The sequence below is a fragment of the Papilio xuthus genome, unplaced genomic scaffold (assembly GCF_000836235.2).
Source record: "Papilio xuthus unplaced genomic scaffold, Pxut_1.1 DF826945.1, whole genome shotgun sequence".
NCBI lineage: Eukaryota > Metazoa > Arthropoda > Insecta > Lepidoptera > Papilionidae > Papilio > Papilio xuthus.
Genome location: NW_013531704.1, coordinates 2,905,052 through 2,928,093, shown reverse-complemented (window position 1 = coordinate 2,928,093; position 23,042 = coordinate 2,905,052). Strand labels below are relative to the sequence as shown.

At 34.9% G+C, this 23,042-nt stretch overlaps 1 protein-coding gene and 3 non-coding genes across 4 annotated transcripts; 1 reads left to right on the top strand and 3 right to left on the bottom strand.

Moving 5' to 3' along the window:
• Window positions 1–7,900: 7,900 nt before the first annotated feature.
• On the bottom strand, window positions 7,901–7,973 carry TRNAR-ACG (transfer RNA arginine (anticodon ACG)). The gene has a single exon. It is a non-coding gene; the product is annotated as a tRNA-Arg (tRNA).
• Window positions 7,974–13,341: 5,368 nt separating this feature from the next.
• On the bottom strand, window positions 13,342–13,423 carry TRNAS-AGA (transfer RNA serine (anticodon AGA)). Its single transcript has one exon. It is a non-coding gene; the product is annotated as a tRNA-Ser (tRNA).
• Window positions 13,424–14,658: 1,235 nt separating this feature from the next.
• LOC106121101 (uncharacterized) lies at window positions 14,659–16,264 on the bottom strand. The gene is made up of 2 exons (XM_013316601.1): window positions 16,042–16,264; window positions 14,659–15,674 (listed from the first exon to the last, which is right to left on the bottom strand). The coding sequence occupies exons 1-2, from the start codon at window positions 16,184–16,186 to the stop codon at window positions 15,118–15,120; spliced, it is 702 nt and encodes a 233-aa protein (XP_013172055.1). The 5' UTR covers window positions 16,187–16,264; the 3' UTR covers window positions 14,659–15,117.
• A 5,809-nt stretch (window positions 16,265–22,073) lies between these two features.
• Window positions 22,074–22,146, top strand: TRNAR-ACG (transfer RNA arginine (anticodon ACG)). The gene has a single exon. It is a non-coding gene; the product is annotated as a tRNA-Arg (tRNA).
• Window positions 22,147–23,042: the final 896 nt, after the last annotated feature.

Sequence of the window (23,042 nt, the reverse complement as noted above, 5' to 3'; positions counted from 1 at the left end):
TAAGGTTGCAAACGAGCGAGCGGCCAACTGAAATCTCTAAAATAGTGCGAAGTGACCGTTGCCCATAGATATTGCAGTTGCATATACTTTGCCTACCTTTAATCGACGGAGGAGAGGATGCACAGAAAGAAAATATTTTCCCTTTTCATGCATCCTCTCGTCCGGAAAGTCCACTTCCACTTCCCATCCTTTACTTATAAGAAAAAGGGTGAAAAGGGAAAGAGGACTAAATTAGGCCTCCGGGACACACACTCATCAGACGAAGCGCGGAATTGCTTCCACTTCACGCGTGTCTTCTGTGTGGTCATGGTATTTCATTAGCGTTAGATAACAATTGTTGTTTTTTAATAATCTGTAAAATCATTACTACGTCATTATTCATGGAAATTAAGTTGCCAGGTCGCCAAACCTAATAGCCGGACAAACAGCCAGTTGGCCGGACATTTGGGTAGAAAGGCCGGACACTCTACATTCCACTTGCAACTCGCGTTCGCGAAATGTAAAACCCTACCAAAAGCCGGATAGCCCGGAAACCGTTTATATTGGCCGGACACGCAATCAAAAAGCCTACCTATGTCTTTATTCGGACGTCTGGCAACGCTACATGGAAAGCTAATGGTAAAATTGAAATGAAAGGTTAATGGTAAAAATAACCATAACATATTTATTAAAAGTGTTCAAATTGATGTATGTATACTGAAGCTTTTGTTTATGCTTGCTCGTCACCAGACGATAATAACTGCGAAAAGTTCTCATATGACTCAGTGGAAGTATAGTCGTAGTCATAGCAATAACTTGCGCGCGCGCAGTGATTTATTTTAAAGAGTCGTCTACACATGCGCAGTTTTATCCGCACTTAGTACTCACGATTTTTATCTATTTTAGATTTATAATGCTTATTACTATCCTCTGGTTCTTAATTAACTGCGTAGAAATATTATCATTGACTCGGATAGTAAATCTATATGAACATTGATAAATGTATTGTTCGTATAGTAAAAGTATATTTAATATGTTGAGACAGGTGGCCCGTATTTATGCTATATAAAATAAATAAATATAATAACTTGGCTAAAAATAAAGTTGTGATAGATATGACAATTATTAAACGTAATATTAAATGTAAATTTTAGTTAATAAATATTATATAGAGAAGATAAACAAGGAAGCGAAAGTAATAAGCTGATTAATATCAGTAATCAATAAAGAGAACTTAACTCTGCTTAGAATCATACTTCAGACATTGAAAAATAGAAGCAATAGATAATATTAATAACAAGTATCTGTACATTCCGATATGAAAATCTATGGCTTAGTGTTGTTTATGTGTAGAAGACTTGATGAGCGGATTTCGCGAGAATTTGATCCAACGATAAGTACCGGACAGTCCGGTGTTGTAGTGGTGCGTTGTATGCGCGGCGGAGGCGCGGTGGCGGCGCGGCGAAGGCGCTAGTGCGTTAATCACGTGCCCTCATAATCTGCAGCGTCGGCGCCGCGCCGCCTTGTTTGTTTAAGGGCTTGGCGCAAGTATAAGGCGACAGAGAATTTTTATTTGATTGATTATTTATTTATGACGTCGTAGTCTACTGACTATCGGTTGTAATACTTTACAACCGATTTTAAAACGGACAAAAATTGTGATGTGTATTAACAGTATATAACGCGATCTTCCATTTGTATATGGTATACGTAAGGGATTCGAAAATTCAACCAATGTGTTGTTGGTTAATCGATTTTAGTCGTCGAGGTTATTCCTCATGTCTTTAATATAGTTTATTTTTGTGATGTATATAATTGTGTTTAAGGGTATTATTATTTATTGTGTATAGAGTACATATGTCATAGTTATTAAGTAGCAACTCGCGAGTCTTGCGCCACACTGGTCTCCGCACGTGCGCGTATTTTCTTAACAAGTCGAATTATTCGCCTCGTTTGCGTTTGCTCTAATACAAAGTATATAAACCGAATGACGTGTTAAAAAGATTTCGATGTTATTGTTTATAATATGAAGCTCATAAGTGTATGCCGGCTTGTTGATGGAAGCTTTTAGTCCGGCAAGTGGGGCAACGACTTTAAAATATTGTCTAGATGATTTGATTACATTTATCATGTTTATGATAAAATAGTATTATTAAATTAAATGTACTTTATATTCAGTATTTAATGGATTTTAAATGGTTTTAAAATTATGTTGATTTAAAATTTCTCATATATTTTGATATTTAAGTATGTATTTGTTGTATTTATTACTGGTGTTTGCAATAATGTTATTATTTTAGTATTTATTAAACGAATAACGGCTATAAATGAGAAAACTATATTAACCAATTACCTATCAGGAAATAAATTTGTTGAATGCTGGCACGGCATACCAGTGTTGAGCATGTCCAATATACAGATGTTCATTCAAGAAAAGCCAAGAACTATTTAATTATATTGTATTATGTAATAATTGAATTCCACTGATTATACTATTCCTAATACCAAGGGCGATACAAATTGGCTGATGCATTTCTTCTAATTTAATCAGAACCCTTCTTCGTGCCACTTGTGTATACCCGTCTACATATATTGATTTTACAACACAAATTATCTTACTATTTATCAAGTTAAATTAATTAAAAAGTCAATAAATGCGAATGTTCAGACAGACAGATCGATGGATGCTTGTGAGGAGTTATCACCGGAAGGGCTTAACGGATCTGGACGAAATTCGGTAAAGGTGTAAAACATAGTCTGGAAGAAAATGTACATACTTATTCTATAACTTCGCAACGATTCAACATATCTTCTTGAAATTAGCACGTATATAGAACATAGTGTCGAATAACAATGAGATGCTTTTCTCAGATATCTCAAAGTGTTGTATTTGTATTATGTATTATTATGTACTAATATCGTATTTTAATTGTTCAGTGAGGTATAAAAGATATATCCAATTATATTTGCATGTCTTTTGGTCTTGTAATATGTTTGTACTGTTAGTCTATTTAGAAACATAAACTTTTGTAATTAAGAAACCAAAGAAAAGTCGCATCGATCGCAATCAACAAATTGGTGGACACGTGCGCGACAGAGGGCGCGGCTGAGTGGGGGTGGGGTAGGGGGGTGCGCTGGTGGATTCATTACCAACAAACTGCTAGCGCACGCTCTAATCTCTATGGGAAACCTTTTTATTAAATTGCAGAGCGGGGCGCGCCTAACTTGTACGGCCTCGCCCGTATGATTTCACATTTACTTAAAATAGATTAATTTGATTATATGTTGCGGGTCGTTTCGGAGCTTGTGTTCTCGATATAAGGGTGTAAGAAAACTTATATATTTATTTTGTACATATTCCTTTTATCAATGCTTACAATAGTTGATGCGAACACGAGCATAATTTTTTATATTTTACTAAAAAAACAAAATCGATATCAGTACTTTATTAGCTGATTCTATCTTTTTAAAACTTTAGTATTGTGTGGAAACGTATAAAAGTAATGAACTTAAAATTTCCGAAAATGATCCTTTCTATATTCGTTGGAAAAATCTTTTGAAATAAGCAATTCTGAACCAATGTATTCGGAAATAGTATCAATATCTACTCAATTTCATTGCTTCTAACATTTGCGATATATTTTATTTATAAGTCGATCCATAAACATATTACCTTGTGAGAGGGGTGGGATATCTTTATATTGCGGGCACGTATCGCGTAATTCAGACGACGTAGCGCCGAGTGGAAAACCGTGTCTGTGTCCCTTTGGACATTTCTCAACTGACGGTATAAAGTAGCTTTATTTACCTAAGCTAAGCTACCGCATTCGGTTACAATGTTGCGAAATCATTTACATTAAATGGTAATTTTTTATAGTTTACTAGCTGTCGCCCGCAACTCGTCCACGCTGTTTAAAAAAAAACTTAATTAGCCTATGCGTTTTATCAAGCTATATTCTACATCTATACCAAATTTCAGCGAGATACAGCCGTTCTGAAGATACCTTCAACCAAACTTTCATCCATCCTACATACATCCAAACATTCGCATTTATAATATTAGTAAGATTATTATTAATGCTTTGATTTCTTTTCAGTGTACATCCTTTTGTCTTTTTAAACAGTTGTTTAAGGTGTAGATTGTAGAAATTTGCACTTAGAAAAGTGCTCTGAAGAACTGGTTTTATCTTACTTGGACTTCTATGAATAAAACTGACTCGTGTATCTAAGAACAAGGAAGTATGGTTATTGGCTACAGTATTATAACACAAGGGAGTTATTACAAGACACAGATTAAACAAGAAACATTTATATTTTTTAATCTTATCCAATCAACGAGTCTAATACAGGTCTATATTATAATATTTATATAACCTTTATATACTGTGGATCGAGTCTATTTACTATTAAGCCAACCCTTTCTACAGTATGGTATATCTCAAGGGAATATTGCCACGCCCGATCAATTGCGTCATTGACTTGACGCATATCTGAAAAAAGGACCCTTTGACTCAAAAAAGTAAATTGGGGTTCTAATATATTTTTACACAGTTGGTGTAATTTTCGTAAGTAATAGTGTTCAGATTTTATTACATTCTTATTCTAGAAAGTAAAAGGACAATATTTTTATACATCCACTTGGTCCAATATTATTGGTGTACATTTACCATATTTCAAGTGTGAACACAGAAAATCGATAAAGTTTTCCCACAGTAGTGCGTTACTTGCTTATCGTTTCCGTACTGTTTATTTCCGGTGCGCGGGCGGATGTCAAACCACGTGTCTAAACGGAAGCGAGTGCAACTTTTCGTCGACTCATTGTAAATGGGCGAAGGAGTATTACATAGGGGTAGAATTTATATTTATGTTAGGAACTCGAATACATTTCAGATATGAAATTTTTGTACATATCAAATTCAAGTGGCACATAAACGGTATGTTATTAAAACGTAATTATATAATCCTAGCTGTCGGCTGCGACTCCGTCCGCTCGGGATTGAAAAATAGATAGTAGCCGATTCTCATACCTATTAAATAAGTATTATATATAAAATTTTATAAAAATAACTCAAGCCGTTTCTGAGGCATATGGTGACACATTGTGACACGAGAATTTAGTATATAAGAAGATTATTTACTTGCGTTTGAGTTGTTTGTATTATTTCATTTTAAATTACGTTCTATTTTAGAGGTAAGTAGACATCGATCAATAATTAATTTAATCTAGGCAATCAAAGCTAGGCATCAGCATTTGTACAACAACTTGAAGTTTAATTAGAATAAAATGCGAAGTATTCATATTAAATGATTGTAACATTTTTATGCATTTTATAATGATATATCTCCATGGAGATACGGGGCGGCCGGCGTGCCACGTGGCCGACACTCACACCGCCACGCGCCAATCTTATAGCACTGGCCGGGGGTCACGGTGTAAACGCTGCACAGCTTAATCGATAACCTTTTAAAGTTACATGCAGATAAATGTTACTGGGGTGTTAGTGTGCCCTGTTATGGGAAAATCATTGGCGTTCTGTTTAACAATGAGGGGTTGGTTAAAATCGAATCTATTGAATAACATTTTATATTGCGAAAGAGATATGCTTAAGAAAAAGAATAAAAGAGACAAGAAGTCTTATTGATTTTTTTCCCTTACAATGATATTCAAGTAAGCATAGCTAGGGATGTTCACTCGAGCATAGGTTTATGTTTTACAATTCTCGAAAGTTCTTATCTGAAAAAACTTCAATCGAGCTACGAACAAAACTTTTCTGTAACAAAAGTATGTTTAAAATATGACTTTTTATCTAATTTTAACTCATAATAATATTATATATATTCAGCCATGGACTGTAATGCTTTTGACTTAGCGATTTATTAATCAAGGGGCTTGGCTTGTACCGATTGTAATCGAATGATGTTCGGTACTCAGCACTCGAGCGGAGGGCACTCGACGATGTCGACGTCGCGCCTGTCAGCGACTTTAGTAACGAGGGCCCTATAGCTTTATCATAACATCACTAGCTGTTAGAACAGAATCAAGCGTTGTTTGAACGAATTTACACATTGAATGATTATAAAAATATATATAGGAATTACATTATTGTTAAATTTCCAAATCCTTTTTCTATGTACAAAAGTAAGCAATGGGCTCTTACGTTTAAATCATATATATTTCTGTAGACATTCTTATATGAGTCATAACTCTCAAAGGCGAGGCCTACTAAAGAGGAAAATCGTAGGTACTGGTAAAATTATCACATTGTGTAAGTGTATAGGAGAAAAAACTAGAAGAACGAGTCTTCTAGTTTTTTCATAATAAACATGTTTGAAGAGTTACATAACAAATCGAAAAGATAAGTGTAATGTACATAAGTATTTAGCGCTGGTCCGCGATGTCCGGGTCGCGACGCGTGACCGGGCCCGTGTTTGTTCCCGGACAGGATGTTTGCCGGCCAAGCAATGCTAAGGGACTAAAAGCTAAGAAAATATTTAAAATCGAAACATTCTCCGGCAAACAGGGAAAAAAAATCTGATTATCGAGACGGATGGATGAATGCGGCGAGAAGATGACGCCTATCTACTCGCTTTAGGGTTACCACAAATCGACGTAGGGTAAGAATACAATTGCTTGGGGTTTTAAATGAAAAACATCAGATTATTGGCGTGTATAAGTAAAGTAGACTGAACGTGTGTGCCATTTGGTAAACATAGTGTTTGGACTATTCATTATATTCGATGTCGATATTTGCACACATAAATCAGAATAGTGATGCATCATAAAGTATTATGCTTAGATGCTACGTATGTACATACGTAAGAGTACCTTCTATAATGGAATAACATCTTATGATGTTAGAGCGGTTAGAATCTGCTCAACTGTATCACTTCATTTATTGTTGTTTTTTAATGAAGCCAAATTATAATTTTAGTTGCTTCTGCCCGCGACTCCATAAGACCAGATTATGAAAAAATTGGTAGCCTACATGATCTTCCATACTATGATCAACATCTATGCCAAAATTCACTGAGATCCATCCATCCATTCATTTAAACTTTTGCATTTTAAATATTAGTATGATTAAGAGTATATATCCAGGAAACAAATTCATTATGGCAACACTAAAATATTTCAAACGAGCGTTATCACGACCGGTAAACATTGCAACAAAAAGTTCCTTTGACACACCCGGGTTATCTGATACAGTTTTTGTCGCTTGTATTTTGTAATGACAATATATTTCAGTCTATAAATAACATTGCCCCGGTTCTGGATGCTGCGGCTGTGGACGTTATCTGTCGCGTTATCAGCGGAAGCCGCGCTCTTGACCCCCAACTGATATCGGGACTCACGGAGCAGCTGATTTTGTCGCTATGAATGTGAAGAATATTGTTCTATATTGAACGTATTCTTTTTGACAATGGTTTGTCAAAGTATTGTCAATGGTCAAAGAAAGTCATGCGATGGTAAGCTGACGGTAAGAAGAAATAGAGTGAGAGCACTTGTGAGTTGATGGACAGTAAGTTTAAAATAAGAAATGAATAAATGAGCTGATATGTTATTTTTAATTATAATTATAACATCGATGTTAACAGACCATGACTTTTATATTATGATTACAGTTCACATATTATCTCTAACTATTAAAAAAACTGTGTAGGTTCGGCACTTTATCTTGAACAAAAAAGGTTAAAAGTAACCCTCAATGTTGTTACGAAACGCTTAAAATATTTTGTCACCTTACAACTCTTAAGATAAGATCTCAAAGTGGAAATAAGCCATTGATTGTTAACATACTGAAATTGTGTTTACATTTTTGTAAACGTAAAAAAAACGCTGTGTGCTTTTTTCCAAATCAAATAATTTTAAAATTTAATCAAGTTTTATGACAAGAGCATAATTAAAAAAAAGAGAACGCCGCGACCCTGCCAGGATTCGAACCTGGAATCTTCTGATCCGTAGTCAGACGCGTTATCCGTTGCGCCACAGGGCCTATGATGTAATGTGTGAAAATATTAATCTTTAATCGGAAAACTATACGTAATAACTTTCATTTAAATTTAAAATTTTTACTCAGTACATTAACAAAACCTTCTTGACTTACAATTCAAAACAAATTAAGGAAACTTTAGTTCGAATATTTTTATATTTATTAATCCTCCGAATCCGAAATGCTGTTAATCTACTTTCGTCAATAAAAGTACGCTAATAATTATTTATTTAAAGCACTATATCAATACTTTTACCTTAATGATAGTGATCATTAAAGCAATCATCAAATTGCTTTCAGAGGTCGCGTGCGCGGCGCGTGACCTTGTTAGTGTGTATTGTCGGCTAAGGAGGCGCCACTGAGCAAAACACCATAGAATTTGTAATAAGCGATGGATGGAATATTTTATTTTGAACATTATTAATTATTATTTTTCAAATTTTGGCAAATTAGTGCTGCTTAAATTGTCCCTATTGTACAATTTGTTTATTTAGTTTCTACTCATAAGAAAAGTTGCATTATTGAAGCGTGCGCAAACATTTTGTTTGTGATCTTTGAATGAGAATGGAATGAAACATATTTAAATATAAAATAGCTTCTAATCCTAATCGATATAGATACGATTTTAGGTATAAAAATAACGCATTCACCTCTATGTTAGTGTGTAATGAAATGTTGACAAATTTAAACATCTGTTACAAATTCTAATAAACATTTATCTTACGTTAATATATTGTGTACTCTGTTGCTTGGTTATTTTTTAGCTGGAAGCGCTATCGTGATTGCTATAGGCTGTAAATTAGTGCGACAAGTCACCTCCGGCCATCAACACATCAGCATGCGTTGCCGCTGACATCATAAAAATACGCTTTTATTGCGGTTTTTATACACACACGACTGATAAAATAGTTCTAGATGTAATGTTGAATTTAACTGTCTGTTTATGTCTGTATTGCTTTTTTTATTTACATGTTATTTTGTGAATGTTAACTTAACCTTGAATACCTACCTAACCTACTTACACTGGAGATATTTTATATACCACACGAATTCTTTTTGCTCGTCTGATAGAAGAGTATGTATTTACTTGTGTATGTATTTTAGTATGATATCTTTTAGGTCTCCGGATTTAGCGTTATGTAAGCGAATACGATTGTGTTTTGAATGGACAAACCGTGAAAGAAGTTAAACTCCTAGTGCAATGAAAGATCAAGCAACGAAGGAATTGCAAATCATCTCAGAGTGAATTAATCTGTTACAGAAATATTATATTAGGATTCTATATATCGAATTGTATATTATTCACTTAAAAAAACTAGTTTGACACTTGTATTTTTTAGTATCTATTTATCAATGTGTTAAGATGTTATGAAATGTTTTCAACACACTTTCACCAACTTTGGGAATTGGTTATTTATTTTGGAAGTGCGCTTGAGTGAGACGTGAGAATTCGAGTGGTGATCTCGACAGGCAAGTGTTACCGAATGCGTAAGTCGTGACCCGCGTTATCTTTGCTTATACTTTAAGTTTTGCGTTTAGTTTATCAATGTTTGGAAGTGTTGAAATATTAAAACGTTTAATACTCCGTTAAGATGTCGAGTTTACAAACCGTTAGATAAGATTCTATTAAGTTATGCATAACTGAGTATGCTAGATAGTTTTTTTACAAAAGCATTAGGAGATAATCTAAATCCGCGAAATTTCATGAAGAAATACACAACTGTAATCATTAATACTTTGTCGGAGTTGCCGAAAAAGTAGTCATTACGTCTCAACGTCTGTTAGAAGCACATTAATAAAATCTTACTAACATTATAAATGCGAATGTTTGGATGGATGTTTGTTTGAAGGTATATCCAGAACGGCTGAACGGATCCCGCTGATATTTGGCATAGATGTAGAACACAGTGTAGAAGAACACATAGGCTACTAATTAAGTATTTTTTAGTACTACGCGGACGAAGTCGCGGCCGACAGTTAGTATACCTATAAAATCTTATTAATTAAGAAAAGAAAGTATATACCTGTTTTACTTCCTTTTATGAATGTTTGAACTTTTGGATAGAAAAAGACTACGAATAGTTTTTTTATAAGCTATGTTTGGTGAGCAAAGGAGGTGAGAATTGCGTGGGCAGTCCGTGAGAAACGCAAACAACGGCATTCGGATGTTCCCATTGCATTGCTTCGATATTTGTATACAATACCTGTGAATGTAAGCCAAGATTCGATTGTGATACAGAAGTGCTTAGATTGCTATGCAATGGGAGCGATTTAAGTGGTAAGAAAACTTTAAGGCAACAGAAGTGGACAACTTCTTTTTGCTTAGTCTGTATAAATTTAAAATAAATTTCGTTTATCGTTTAGCGTTAAACTCGTCCCCCAAAGATGATTGAAGGGTAGTACTGATGTACTGAGTATAAATTATTAGTTATCCATGTCCAAATATGTCCAATTTTTTTATTACAGTGATCAGTTTTAAAAACAGGGATACGGGCGCGTCGCGGGCCAGTTGTTAAAGTTAATAGAGCCGAGCTGTTGGTGTCTGGTTGTCGCATCGTCCCTAATGCATGCACATGTCGTTGCATCAACTTTTCCGCCCTTCCAGCACTATGAATAATAGACCAGTGCAACATGATCTACCGCTACCCCCGCAGTCTTCGCTATACCGGAGTAAGGGGATTGTTAACTGCGGATTAGATAGGTCATTGTGGGTTGGTTGTTTATGCTATGGTTTGTACATCGCGCTTTATGTTGCGCCATATGGAGTATTAGCGGGACACTTGGGACGTGGCTGGATACGGGATTGTCCCGAATAGGAACAACTGTCGACTTACAAATGCTCATGACTTTTTTACCTAAATTAGATTTCTTCGCGACTTATTCGTTTATGTTTATAAACATAGTTATGTAAAAAAAAGTAGATTAAAAGAAAATTAAGAAAAACTTTCACAATTGGGTATTTATATTTAACTAGCTGTCGCCCGCGACTCCGTCCGCGTGGATATATTAAAAACATAATTAGTGTAGCCCACCCATCCATCTATCCACATCACATCCATCTAAGCATTCGCATTTAAAATATTAGTAAGTTATATAAATAGCAGCTCTTGAAGGTATAAATTCGAAAAAAATAATAATAAATAGTATCCTATGTCCGTCTCCTGGCTCTAAGCTACCTACTCATTAATTTGCAGCCATATCTGTAAAGCCGTTCTTGAGTTATAAATAGTGTAACTAACTAAGATATATGTATATAGATATTACTTAAAAAATTGAACAAAAGTGTTTTATTTTGTAAAACACTGAAATTTTATAATAACATGATTTTTTTAACAAGTCCAAAATTTTAGTGCGTATTTCTTAATTATCTTGTCGTGTCGCTTTACGACTGCAATAAATTCATATCGCTTGGTGACTTAATCAAAACCTACACTTGTTTCGCCCTACGATACAGGGGGAGTCGAATATATTCATTTGGTCCGCAATATTTGTACATTAGAGGTCTCGCCTCGCTACCCTCCCCTCAGCCTCCGCGTTTGACTCCATAGCTTTTATTTTCCAATTGGGGAAAACTTTGAAGTACTACAGATTCACGAAAGCTTTTCTTATCTCACTTATATCTCGAAAGTAAATTAAGTTCGTACATGAGAATTAAAAACTTAAAATTAGTAGTTAATTTACAGCAAAATGTACTCTTCTTGTAACATTTACAAATAAAATAAAATAACCAGCATTTGTACGCGATTTAGTCAGCACTAAATAAAAAAAAATCTTGGTAAGTAATCTATGTGATAAATTCATTCAGATCCGTTTATTTTACTTTCGCATTTATAATATTAGTAAGATCAGAACAATTATAATCTACGCTATTCTGTTATTTTATATTGATCAAGAAAAAAACTATTACCAGTGTAAAGAATTCAAGCTGTTTTTTTAATTATTACGCATTTTAACATTTAATATACCTTGATATCTGTATAATCAGGTTTTAATTATTTTGTTTGTGATGTCCGTTCACTTAAACTGGTATTGCAAGGAACTTGATTAATTTGTAGATAAGAATTATCAAGACATCCATTACAGAGATAATCTGTTTGAGAATAAAAAATGAAACTAATTACTTTTCTGAGATACAGTATGTTTAGTCTACGTAAAATTTTATGAACTGAACATCTCAATCAATTCCATAAAACACGGACTTTTTAAATTGGTTTTCATCTATTTACTAACGTTTCCCCGCGATTCAGTTTCCGCGGAATTAAAAATTATAATTAGTAGCCTATTTGTTCTTCTAGACTATGTGCTATATGAATGCCAAATATCATCGAGATCCATTCAGCGGTTCTGAAGATAACTTCAAATAAACATCCATCCATCCATCTAAACATTCGCATTTAAAATATTAGTAAGATGGAAACTATCTTACGATTGAAATATTAAACTCTCATCATTTAAAATATACAAAGTATACATAACCTACCGCATAAAATCAAGATTTAAATGCAAATTGTGAAACAATTACTCGAATTTGCATTATGTAACGTGGACGTATAAAGTTTATCTTAGATCGGGTCGTGGTAGGGGCGTCGGGAAGGGTGTACAGACTTACGAAGGGTCTTTTCACCAAAGTAATGAAACCTTAAATCCCTGGTACGGACTCTGAATCCCATGACAGCAAGTCGTTCCGCAGGGGTGCCAGTTGGCCGAAGCTAATGCGGTTTAGTGTTTCGTTTGGAGCGCAAATTGTGTTCATATACAAATACATTGTTATTTCTTTTCCTCATCGCTTCATCCAATTAGGTGTAAATTTGATTTGTGTTGATGATTTAGTGCAACTTTTCTAACTTATTTGTGATGTAAAAAGTTGTTAAGTGCATCCTATCAATGCGTTGGTATATATTAGATTATGTTCTGTTCCAATTTTCACAAAAAATGATACGAGGTAACTGAAAAAGATGTATATTTTACTAAGAACGCAATCTCGAACGTTCTTGAATTTGATAGACAAAATTTAATATTTTAAATTTATAGGTAATTATAAAGAATTGGATATGATTGAGCAACCCTGAGTGGTGCAGATAAAAGCGTCGGATGCCGGAGGCAGCGCACGTGCACTCGCCGTAATGAGCGGCCATCTTCCCGCCGATCATTGCGTGGGACGTTGGCTTTTGTTGTTCTTTATTTAACTGGCGTCTTGCTGTTACAACTGACCAGCCTTGAAAGTATACACTTTTTACATCCAAAAAGTATTTATAAAATTTTTAAAAATCCTCCATTATTAAAACTCCAACGATTAAAATAATTGATTTAATCTAAAAGAAAAATTTTCATACTGGTGCACTTCCGATTAAAAAAAAGGAAAAAGAAATTTCGCAGTCGGTAGGATTCGAACCTACGCTCCCAGAGGGAATCTGATTTCTAGTCAGACGCCTTAACCGCTCGGCCACGACTGCTACATCTATCAGCACTCAAACAATCTTGTTTGATCAACGATACATCAATGTATTGTTTTGCTTGAAAACAAGAAAGTTGTTGACCTTTATAAAAGAAAAAATAAGAATGCTTTAGCTCTAGCTCTACTCGAATAATAGATGAGACGTAAGGTCATTTACTCGGCTGCAATTCAACGTAAAACAAAATAAATGGAGCGAGAAATCCTCTCGGCGTGGCCGCACGGCACAAGTGCTGTTTTATGATTATGAGATACGCACGCGCGTGTTTAACTGCGAAATTAATCACCGCTCGTAAGCAATGGCCTTATCTATTTTAGTTGGTTGTGAAGTGGTGAATTCTTAAGGCGGTCACTTTAAATTCGTTTCGGATCTGAAGTGACAGGTGCTGGGCGGCCGCTAATGACCGTAGCGAACATTTATTACACGTCTAAGAATTTTTACTGAGAAATTCGCTAAGAAATAACAACTTACTTTTATGTGATGTGCAGACGACCGACGATTACTGTTGATTCGAAATTAATTACGAATTTTATATAACTTTTTTTAATCGCCGTCTTATAACATAAGCTGAGATCCTGAATTCAATAATACTAATACACCACCAAACAATATATACTAATTTGACAATAAGAAAACTATTGGGTCAATATACTTGACCAATCATCTATTGGAAGAAAATCTATTTCAAGGAAAAAGTTGCTTAACATATCCGTTGATAATTGACTTTAGGAATAAGGAATGTTCATTCCAACTCCATTAATTCATACTTACAATAATATGCACTCCTAGTCAATTTCAACTCTACCATGGTGTTATGCTGCCAAAAGAAACCTCTTCTTTCGCGCTTTAGTTAATAGTCGACAAAACAAATGGCAAACGAGTGAACAAGCGTTTTATATTTAGAAACAAGAGGATTGCAGTGTGCTTTATTGTGGTGGCCGTCCGCGGTGTGTACACGTCATGTCAACTCGGCCGGTACGCGAGTCACTTTGATTTGTGTACACAGCGGCTATTAAATAAATTAAAACGTAAGTTTTAAAGTGTAACTACTTCTAATATATCAAGCTGTTTAATGCTGTACTCATGCGTGTACGTGGTGGCATGTATTCCCCTTCCTTAGTGTAGATTTCTTGTTTTAAACATACACTTTGTGGGACCATACACTTAGTGGAGATTCTATGTACGGTAGTAATAGTCTGGGTGGCAATAGTGACGTAGATATGTAAATGTTTGATAAGAGTAGCGGTACTAGCATGCGGTTCATTCACAATGCACTAGGTAAGTGACGTCACTTCCGCAGCTCATGTGCACGGCAACTAACTACTGGCAATAGCCACGTAGACGATTGTGGCCTACGTGGTTACTAGCGGCGTGGTGGCGAGAGGCGACGAGCGGTGACGTGACGTATGTGTGGTCTTTTACGCTTGTTATGAGAGTTAATATGAGTTTTTTATATAATCGCACTATCTAAAAGACATGACAGAATTTCCAATTTTGACTTCTTCATTGAAAATTTTTGTTTTTGAATGTCTTTGAAGTCACCAAGTAAGTTTGATTGGAAATAAAAAGATACTAATATGTAAATATTTTCTTATATTACACTCTTATATTTGTTATTCAATTGTGTTTCTTATAAAGTCAATATTATCGTGTTATTACGATACACGTGAAATTAATAATTAGAAAGGTTGATTCTAATCAGTCTGATAATGTGGAGTAATAACAATAGAATGTAACTCCTCGAGAAGTACATCATTAAACCTATTTCGTAATCTAAATTTGTTTACAAGTGGAAGTTTTTCAATTTCTGGTAAAAGGCTCATTAAGAAGTGATAATCCTGGGATTTAGAAATATCATCTGTGCTATGACGTTGTGTTTCGCTTTCGAGTAGTTTCAACTTTTTCTTTTCAATTTCTAAATATTCTTGTCTAAGATCTTGTGCTGTTCGTTTTCTTTCATTTCCTATTTGTTCCGTGTCCTGTTCTTTTTTACTTTCTACGTTTGTTTCTGTATAATCTTCTTCTGCGCTTGCGCTGTTGTCATCTTCACTGTCTTTTTCTTCTTCTTTCACATTAACTTCGCTAGCTACCGGTATTAATTCATCTTTAGTGAAGCTCATGTTGTGAAAATATTTCCAGCTTGATTCGTACCTTTCTCCGTCCGGATCACCTGATCGGCTAACAGAACATCTTTTTAATTCCTTGCGGTAATGGTCTCGTAAGTTCTTCCACTTCTTTTTTAAATCAACCACTGTAAAAATAGAAAGTAGTTTAAAAAATCAATTAAGACTTTTAATTTTTTTTCTCTGTTGGTTTTCTTCCAACGGATGCATTATTCAAACATCTATCTTTCTCTTCTTTTATAATAAGTTTTGAGTTTGCAGTTAACCATTAGGCCCCAAACGGTTTGTTACTAACGATAGGCAATAAATAGGCATCGTGGGTAAACGTCTCTTCAAATATCTTGGCAGCTCTAGGTTATCTGTGAACGATTCGTACGATGTTCCGAGCCGCCAAGATATTAGACAGGCTCATTATCTACATATTTTACAAAACAGATTGAATAACAGAGCTGAGTAAAAACTTAAGGATTACTTTAATAAATTAATAAGATTTACCTTTTGATCCTGGGAATAGCTTCAATATTTCATCCCACTTTTTTCTTACAACGTTTTTATTTTTATATTGTGCGTTTGTAGAGCACCAAATTGCTGGGCGATTCATTACTTCATTTATAAAAGTCTCCGTATTGATATTTTGCATGTTGGTTGTGCAGAAAATGTTACTTTTGATTAAAACGCCAACTACGTGAACACGCTCGAACTTCGCCGCCGGTCGCGGTCGCCTGACGCGCAACGCGCCCGCTCGCCGCGCCCGCCTGCCGCGCCCGCCCGTCGCCCCGCGCGGCCCGCTCGCGCTCCTTGTAGTGATTTTGTTCGTCGTTTGTCCCGCTCATCGCAAGCGCCAGACGCTTCACGGCGCGTCGCGACAACGTGGCCACCGCCAAAACGAAATAACAATGATATTCACTACAGCACCACGTCACCATTATATGAAATGTTCACTTTGATTACATATTGTTTTTGTATCACATCGTTTCTTAAAATTATCTTGCCATGAGAAAGCTGTACCAAAAATTACATTATAATCATGATTTATTAATGTTAGACGCATTTTTGTCTGCAATCGTCTTTCGTAAGGATTTAGCTGACACCCATGAACTTTTGTCTTATAAGAAATTTATAACTCGCAACTTGTATTGATATTAAAAGGTAAGGGGTTCCGTAGTCTCCGGGGAAATATGCGCAGTATTGCCCTTTACACCCTTTGAATATTTAAAGCCTCCTCAGTGTTGCCGCCTTTTGACCTTTAGGCACGACTTGCATTGAATACAATATACCATACTGTTTCCTCTATTTACTGTTATTGAATATAAAAGGAGGATGGATAATAAAAAGTAACCCTTTGGGACTTGAGAGTATTCATAGTATCGAAAATATAAGCATAAAAAGTTAAAGTATATTAAAAGTTTAAATACTACAGTCCGGAAACATTCAGCGCTGTTGTAAATTATAAAAATAATTGTATTACTTGTTATACATTAGTACACACGATGGAAAATTACCGGATTGACAAGTTTTTGTATCGAACAGAATAAACTGTCGAGTGAATAATTAAAGAGTACGTAGCGTGAAAGGTTAACTAGGTTGACGCGCCCCAATAAGCCGCCTTTACACATATTACCAGACTGACAAGAGGGTAATGTTTTTTGCGCGTATCTAAGTTTGTTTTTATGTATGTGGGTGTGTGTATGTAAATTCAATTATGACGGCCAAGAGCCTAAACAAAGTTATAACACAATATTTTTTAGTTTTTAGCTCCTTAGCATAAAATATATATAAAAAAATATTATAGTACTATATCTAAAAGAGTTGCTTATCCTTATAAAAAACTGGTTTTAAATAACGCATTAAAATACTTGACATCATAGATTAAATATCAATTAATCAACAAGTCGTACTATACAAAAGGAAAATTATAATTGTTAACTTAGAATTTTATCGCATATCTCAAATTTATCGTGCGACGTAAATTGAAAACAAAATAATCGCACTCAATCTACGATGTTTGCTGATGCGGGCCATTCAGTGCAAGCTACGTGCAAACACCTGACTGATAAACTAAATTGAAACACACATCTTACTATTATTTCAAGTACGATTGTTTGGGTGTATGGATAGATGGCTGTTTGTTACAAGGTATCTCCAGAACGGTTGCATGAATTTCGCCGAAATTTGACATACATGTAGAACATAGTCTGGAAGAACACACTACGTTACGTTTTTTCTAATTTCGCGTGGATGGAGCCGCGGGCGACAACAATAAACTCAACATAGTGTAATCTCCAGAGAGTTATCTTATCGGCGTGATAATATCTATTAACAGTGGTAGACGCGAGCACCGTAAGAGTTGCACAAATGGGCCGACTTGCCCGGTGAATACCACGACCACACTGAAGACAGGCGTCAAGTGGAAGCAATTCCTCGTTTCGTCTAATAAGTGTGCGTTGCAAAGCCCTAATTTAGTTCCCTTAATCTGTAACGTGAATTTGAAGGCTAGATATATGATTTTCCTATGCGTGCAATACTCAGTCGATTAAAGCATCATAAGCATCTGCAGTTACGCATGTCTATAGCGCAGCGGTAGCTTTGCTATTTTGGTGTATTCAGGTGGCCAATTCCCCTTATATCATCTTATGATATATAAAAAATCATTTCAAAATACAAGTAATATTACATGACGTTATTGGTATTTTGATATACAGACACGTAGTCGACTAATTCATTACTAAAGAACATAGTGGCATAGATTTTAAAAAATAAATAAAAATAATAACATTGGCGCCAAGCACCAAGACAGACACAACATCGGTCTGAGTAACTTATACATAAAAATACTAAGAAATTCAGCAACGTAATATGTATGAGCGAATGCTTTGAGTCCATTGTTTGTCGCGGATTGCGTGCGTTGTATTACATCGCGTCGCCACTCTGATGTTTTGCGGTTTAGGGTGTGTTTACATCGTACTACAGAGAAAACCTTGAATTCTTGTATAATTAAAGCTGTCATAACGGTAAAGTACTCTGTGAAATCTGTGCAAAACGATTTGTTAAAAGAAGCCAAATCAATATGCTTGACCAAAGAGATCAAGAATCAAGCAAGTAACAAGTTTAATTCACAACACAATTTTGCATCTCATAGCAATAAGTCCCGCTAATCGCTGTTTCTCTTTAATATAACCGTACCTTTAGTACGGTGCATTGTTATGGTTAACATAACCGCGTTGCCTAGTTGCGTTTTCTTACAACAATTCGCGGTTTCTTGTTGCAATTCTTTCGACAAACAATATTGCTTAACGTTTCGTAATCCTTGCGACGGCGCTCATTGTCTTTGTAACAATTAAAAAATATACCGTCGCTATATAAATCATTCTTTTTGTAGCTATTTGTGGTTGGATAGCGGTTGTTATCTTCAATCAGACAAAGCAGATTCAAATTGTTTTGTTCGTTTAAAAAAATTTGACTAGCCGTAGTTTAGGCATATAATGCTTAGTACAAAGAAATATAAAGTAATTAAATTTCTGGATAATCATTTTACATATTATGTTATTAGAAAAATAGTTAAATTAATTAGATTTTTGCTCGTACATTATATACATTTAATTTCAACTTTATTTCTCGTCAAACTCCTATACTGGAACTGTTCGAGGCCAAAGTTCAGTTGCTGCCGGATTTGAGCCAGATAAAAAATTCGTTGAAGGCCATTTGTTTTACAATTATTACATTTCTACGTTACACATTTTAAACGTTTCAATTTATTAGATTCTTATCAAGAAATAATCAAGCTATAACGAATATAATAGAACTTAAGAATTATGTAAACATGAAGTTAGAACGAGGTGGATGGATTGCGTGAAATGTAGCCTGATTAAGAAAGGAATGACGATTAAGATGACAATTGATTGATTGATTGATATAGAGGATGGAACCTAGTGCGTTCACCCTTTTTTTCTAGAGGGGAATGCTTTATGCATACTCCACACTCCGGGTGACGCGGTAGTTATGTGGGATACTCTTCTGGATGGAAAACATACCCAATAAACCCCTCTGTTCCTTCTACGCATCATGTCGAGACTACGGGCACGTTTACGCTTTCGTCAGCAACCTCGCCTGCGTCAGCTGCCGAAGCAGCTCCCACAGTGCGTTGACCATACGCAAAGACAGAGAAATTATATGTTTACAATTTACATAATTAAAGAAATGCTTTGACATATTGTTTGTCTGAGTTTATGTGCAGAAGTTTATGCTTTTTTTATCATACTGCCAATTTATTTTGTGAGAGGATCTTTGCCAAGTCTCTTTCTAGTGGTAGTAAATGTAATTGCCCACATATTATATATTCTTTGTAACAAAAAGCTTTTTAATAATTACGGGAGCAATAGTAACTTGTTGCTAATTTGATATCAGTCACGTTTGAAATGTTTTTGCACTATCACTGCGTTGCTTGTTATCAGTATTATCAGTTTAGGTGCGTACACACTGGCCGGTGCAAACACCTGCTGTTCCACCTGTCCACTCGCCTTTATCTTAGGAATGACTCTTTTAAGTGCGATCATTGTGATTAGCAGCTAAAGGAAAAATCTTCAGTTTCCGGATCGACTAAACCAGTAGTAGTTTGGTCCAGCAAATAAGAATAAACCTAAAATCGTAATACACTTTTTATTTATATTCTATCTATTTACATTAATGTTATTTACAATATTGTTATCTGCATGTTATTTGCGTTTAGCTTTTAAATTGATTGTTGTGATTTGAATTTATTTCTTTCCTTGTTACGATATTGACAGTGACCTTCACAAGCCACTCCTTTTATTTATTTAACAGAAACAATGCGCCACTTTTAGTCTACTTTAAGTATTCCTAAAAAAATGATTACGTATAAGTAAACGAAATTCATTGTCTTATCATATTACTGCGCAGTTCGATAACCAAGTTGTTGAAGAATTCGAGTGCACGCGTACTTGAGCGTACAGAGAGTTGCTAATGTGGTTAACGTACTCGTATGTTTCTTGACGGCGGAGGCGCGAAGCGGTGCTGATAACACACCTGTGAACACCTGCGCCCTTATCGTCTAAGAAATTACTATATAAATAAATAAAATGCGACACCATCTTGAGCCGTGTCGCCGTTAGAACCGTACCTGTTACCTACATGTTTTGATTTCTAAGCTGTTTTCATTATATGTGTGTGTGTATTTCAGTCAACACATTACTTAAAGTTGATAGTAAGTATAATACTACGAAATAAGTTTAAAAAAAAGAAATTTTAAAAAATTCTGTTTTAATGAGAAATGGACGTGATAATGAGATTAACTCAATGGAGGAGATGATGAAAAGGAATAGAAAATATATTTTTATATTTCAAACTCTTTGTCTAATTAAGACAACTCTAAAATAATATGTTGTTTGCAGAAATCTATAATATTAAAACAACGAGGAGACTTGCTGTTTCAATAGTAGTGTTCTAGACTGTAATCTTTTTTCCAAATTTCATCAAGATATATTCAACAGTTCTAGAATTACGAACTAACAAACATATAGTTCCAAACTTTTGTATTTACAATATTAGTAAAGAGTAATACTTTAGCAGTATCTATAATTGATATAAACCAAATTATTTGATGTCTGCGTGTGCTGCAACGTGTTAAGTACAACAAGGACACATGTAAAGTCTTGCACCGCGGTATCCGGCGGTCGGTGCGGCCACACCTGTGCACTCGCAACCTTATCGCTCTGATAAGGCTTGCGGTACACTACACGTAATCTTATTACGTTTCACATTTTTGGTTATTTATATAAATTGATACAAAATTATTGTAATAAATATCATAGCAGATAAATTATTAAAAGTTTAAGTGAATAAGCTCATTTATTTTACAAAATAAACTAATTAAGGTCGTGAATTTCAGTTGAATTTTGACATCGGTGTGATTATCATCAATAATCTTACTAATATTATAAATGCGAATATTTAGATGCATGGATGGAAGTTTGTTTGAAAGATGTTCAGAACGGCTACATCTTGCTGAAATTTGCCATAAACTAAAAGGACACATGTGTTAGTAAATTAGATTTTTTTAATAAAGCACGGGCGGCGTCGCAGGTGACAGCTAGTTCACAATTAAACCTAGACAATTTACGTCACAGTAGGGACAATAACCTGTCAGCAATGAGCTGTTAGATATCCCTTAATAAACTATGACATCAGCGTCAATAAAAGATAAACACTTCGGTACTCAGTACGTTGTCATTTTTCCAGGCATGAGCACTTATTATTGGCAATTAAAAGTCAAATGCCGTCAAAAGTTGATCGAATCAAGTCGAAAATTCAAAGAGTCAAAGAATTAAATGGAGATGTAAAGTTGGTAGCCAAATATGTTAGTCTAATATTATGCATTAATAAGTTGACATAAAAGTAAGATTTAAAAATAATTTAGAACAATGTTGTTATAATAAGAAAATAGAAATACGAGTACTAACTAATGTACCGCATTTACAATACCGTACTGTAAATATCACCACGCTCCCACAGGCCCTGTGGCGCAATGGATAACGCGTCTGACTACGGATCAGAAGATTCCAGGTTCGAATCCTGGCAGGGTCGCGATAACAAACTTTTTGGAACCTATTTAGTTTTTTATTTTTCCACTTATTCCCCTTCTTTTTTGTTTTCACTCGTTTACCTTGATAATTAGCTTTATTGTTATATGTTTTAACATCGTCGAGTTAATGTTTGGCGAGTAAATTTGTACTATAGCGAAATAATTTGATTGCTTCGTTTCAACCTTATTGTATTGCAATAAAGTTTTAAATCTTTCGACGTAAGCAATTTAAGGTAACAAGCAATTTTGAACCTTGTTCCGTAAGTGTTTAAAATTCATTTAGGAACAACGAAGATGTTGAAGTTTAAAGTAAGCTCGCAGCTGATCAAATATTGTAGTCGCGATAATTGGCCGTGATGCAATCGCGTGATCACCGCATCCGTTACGAAGGCCTCAATTTCGTAGATTCCTCATGACTTATGCGAATAGACAAAAATCCTCTATAGTATTTCATTTGGCATTTTAATACACAAAATGTTCTAGTGTACATTCTTAGTAATGCTGGTGAACAAGGCGTAATGTGAGTTGCTTTCTGCTGCCAAAAATTGTTCTTACATTATTTAAAAAATCTGTTATTCAATAGGTATATTTGTAGTAATAGGACTTAGTCTTAATATAACCCTATTTTAATTTAGCCCATTCTTTTTTGTAGGTTTTCTTTATTGTCGCATGCGACTCGTAATCTTCCCGATGTGTCATCGATCTATTTTTATACTCACACCCACATAAGCCAATTAAAATAATATACGCTTTGATTAGTTTTCATTTAAATAATCTCTAATCTTAAATTATTTTAAAGTGCATCATAAAGTCGATTTATAGTGAACATAGGATATAGAAGGAAAAAATATGGAAAGGGTTCACGAATTGTTTGAACAAAAACAGAAACAAAAACATA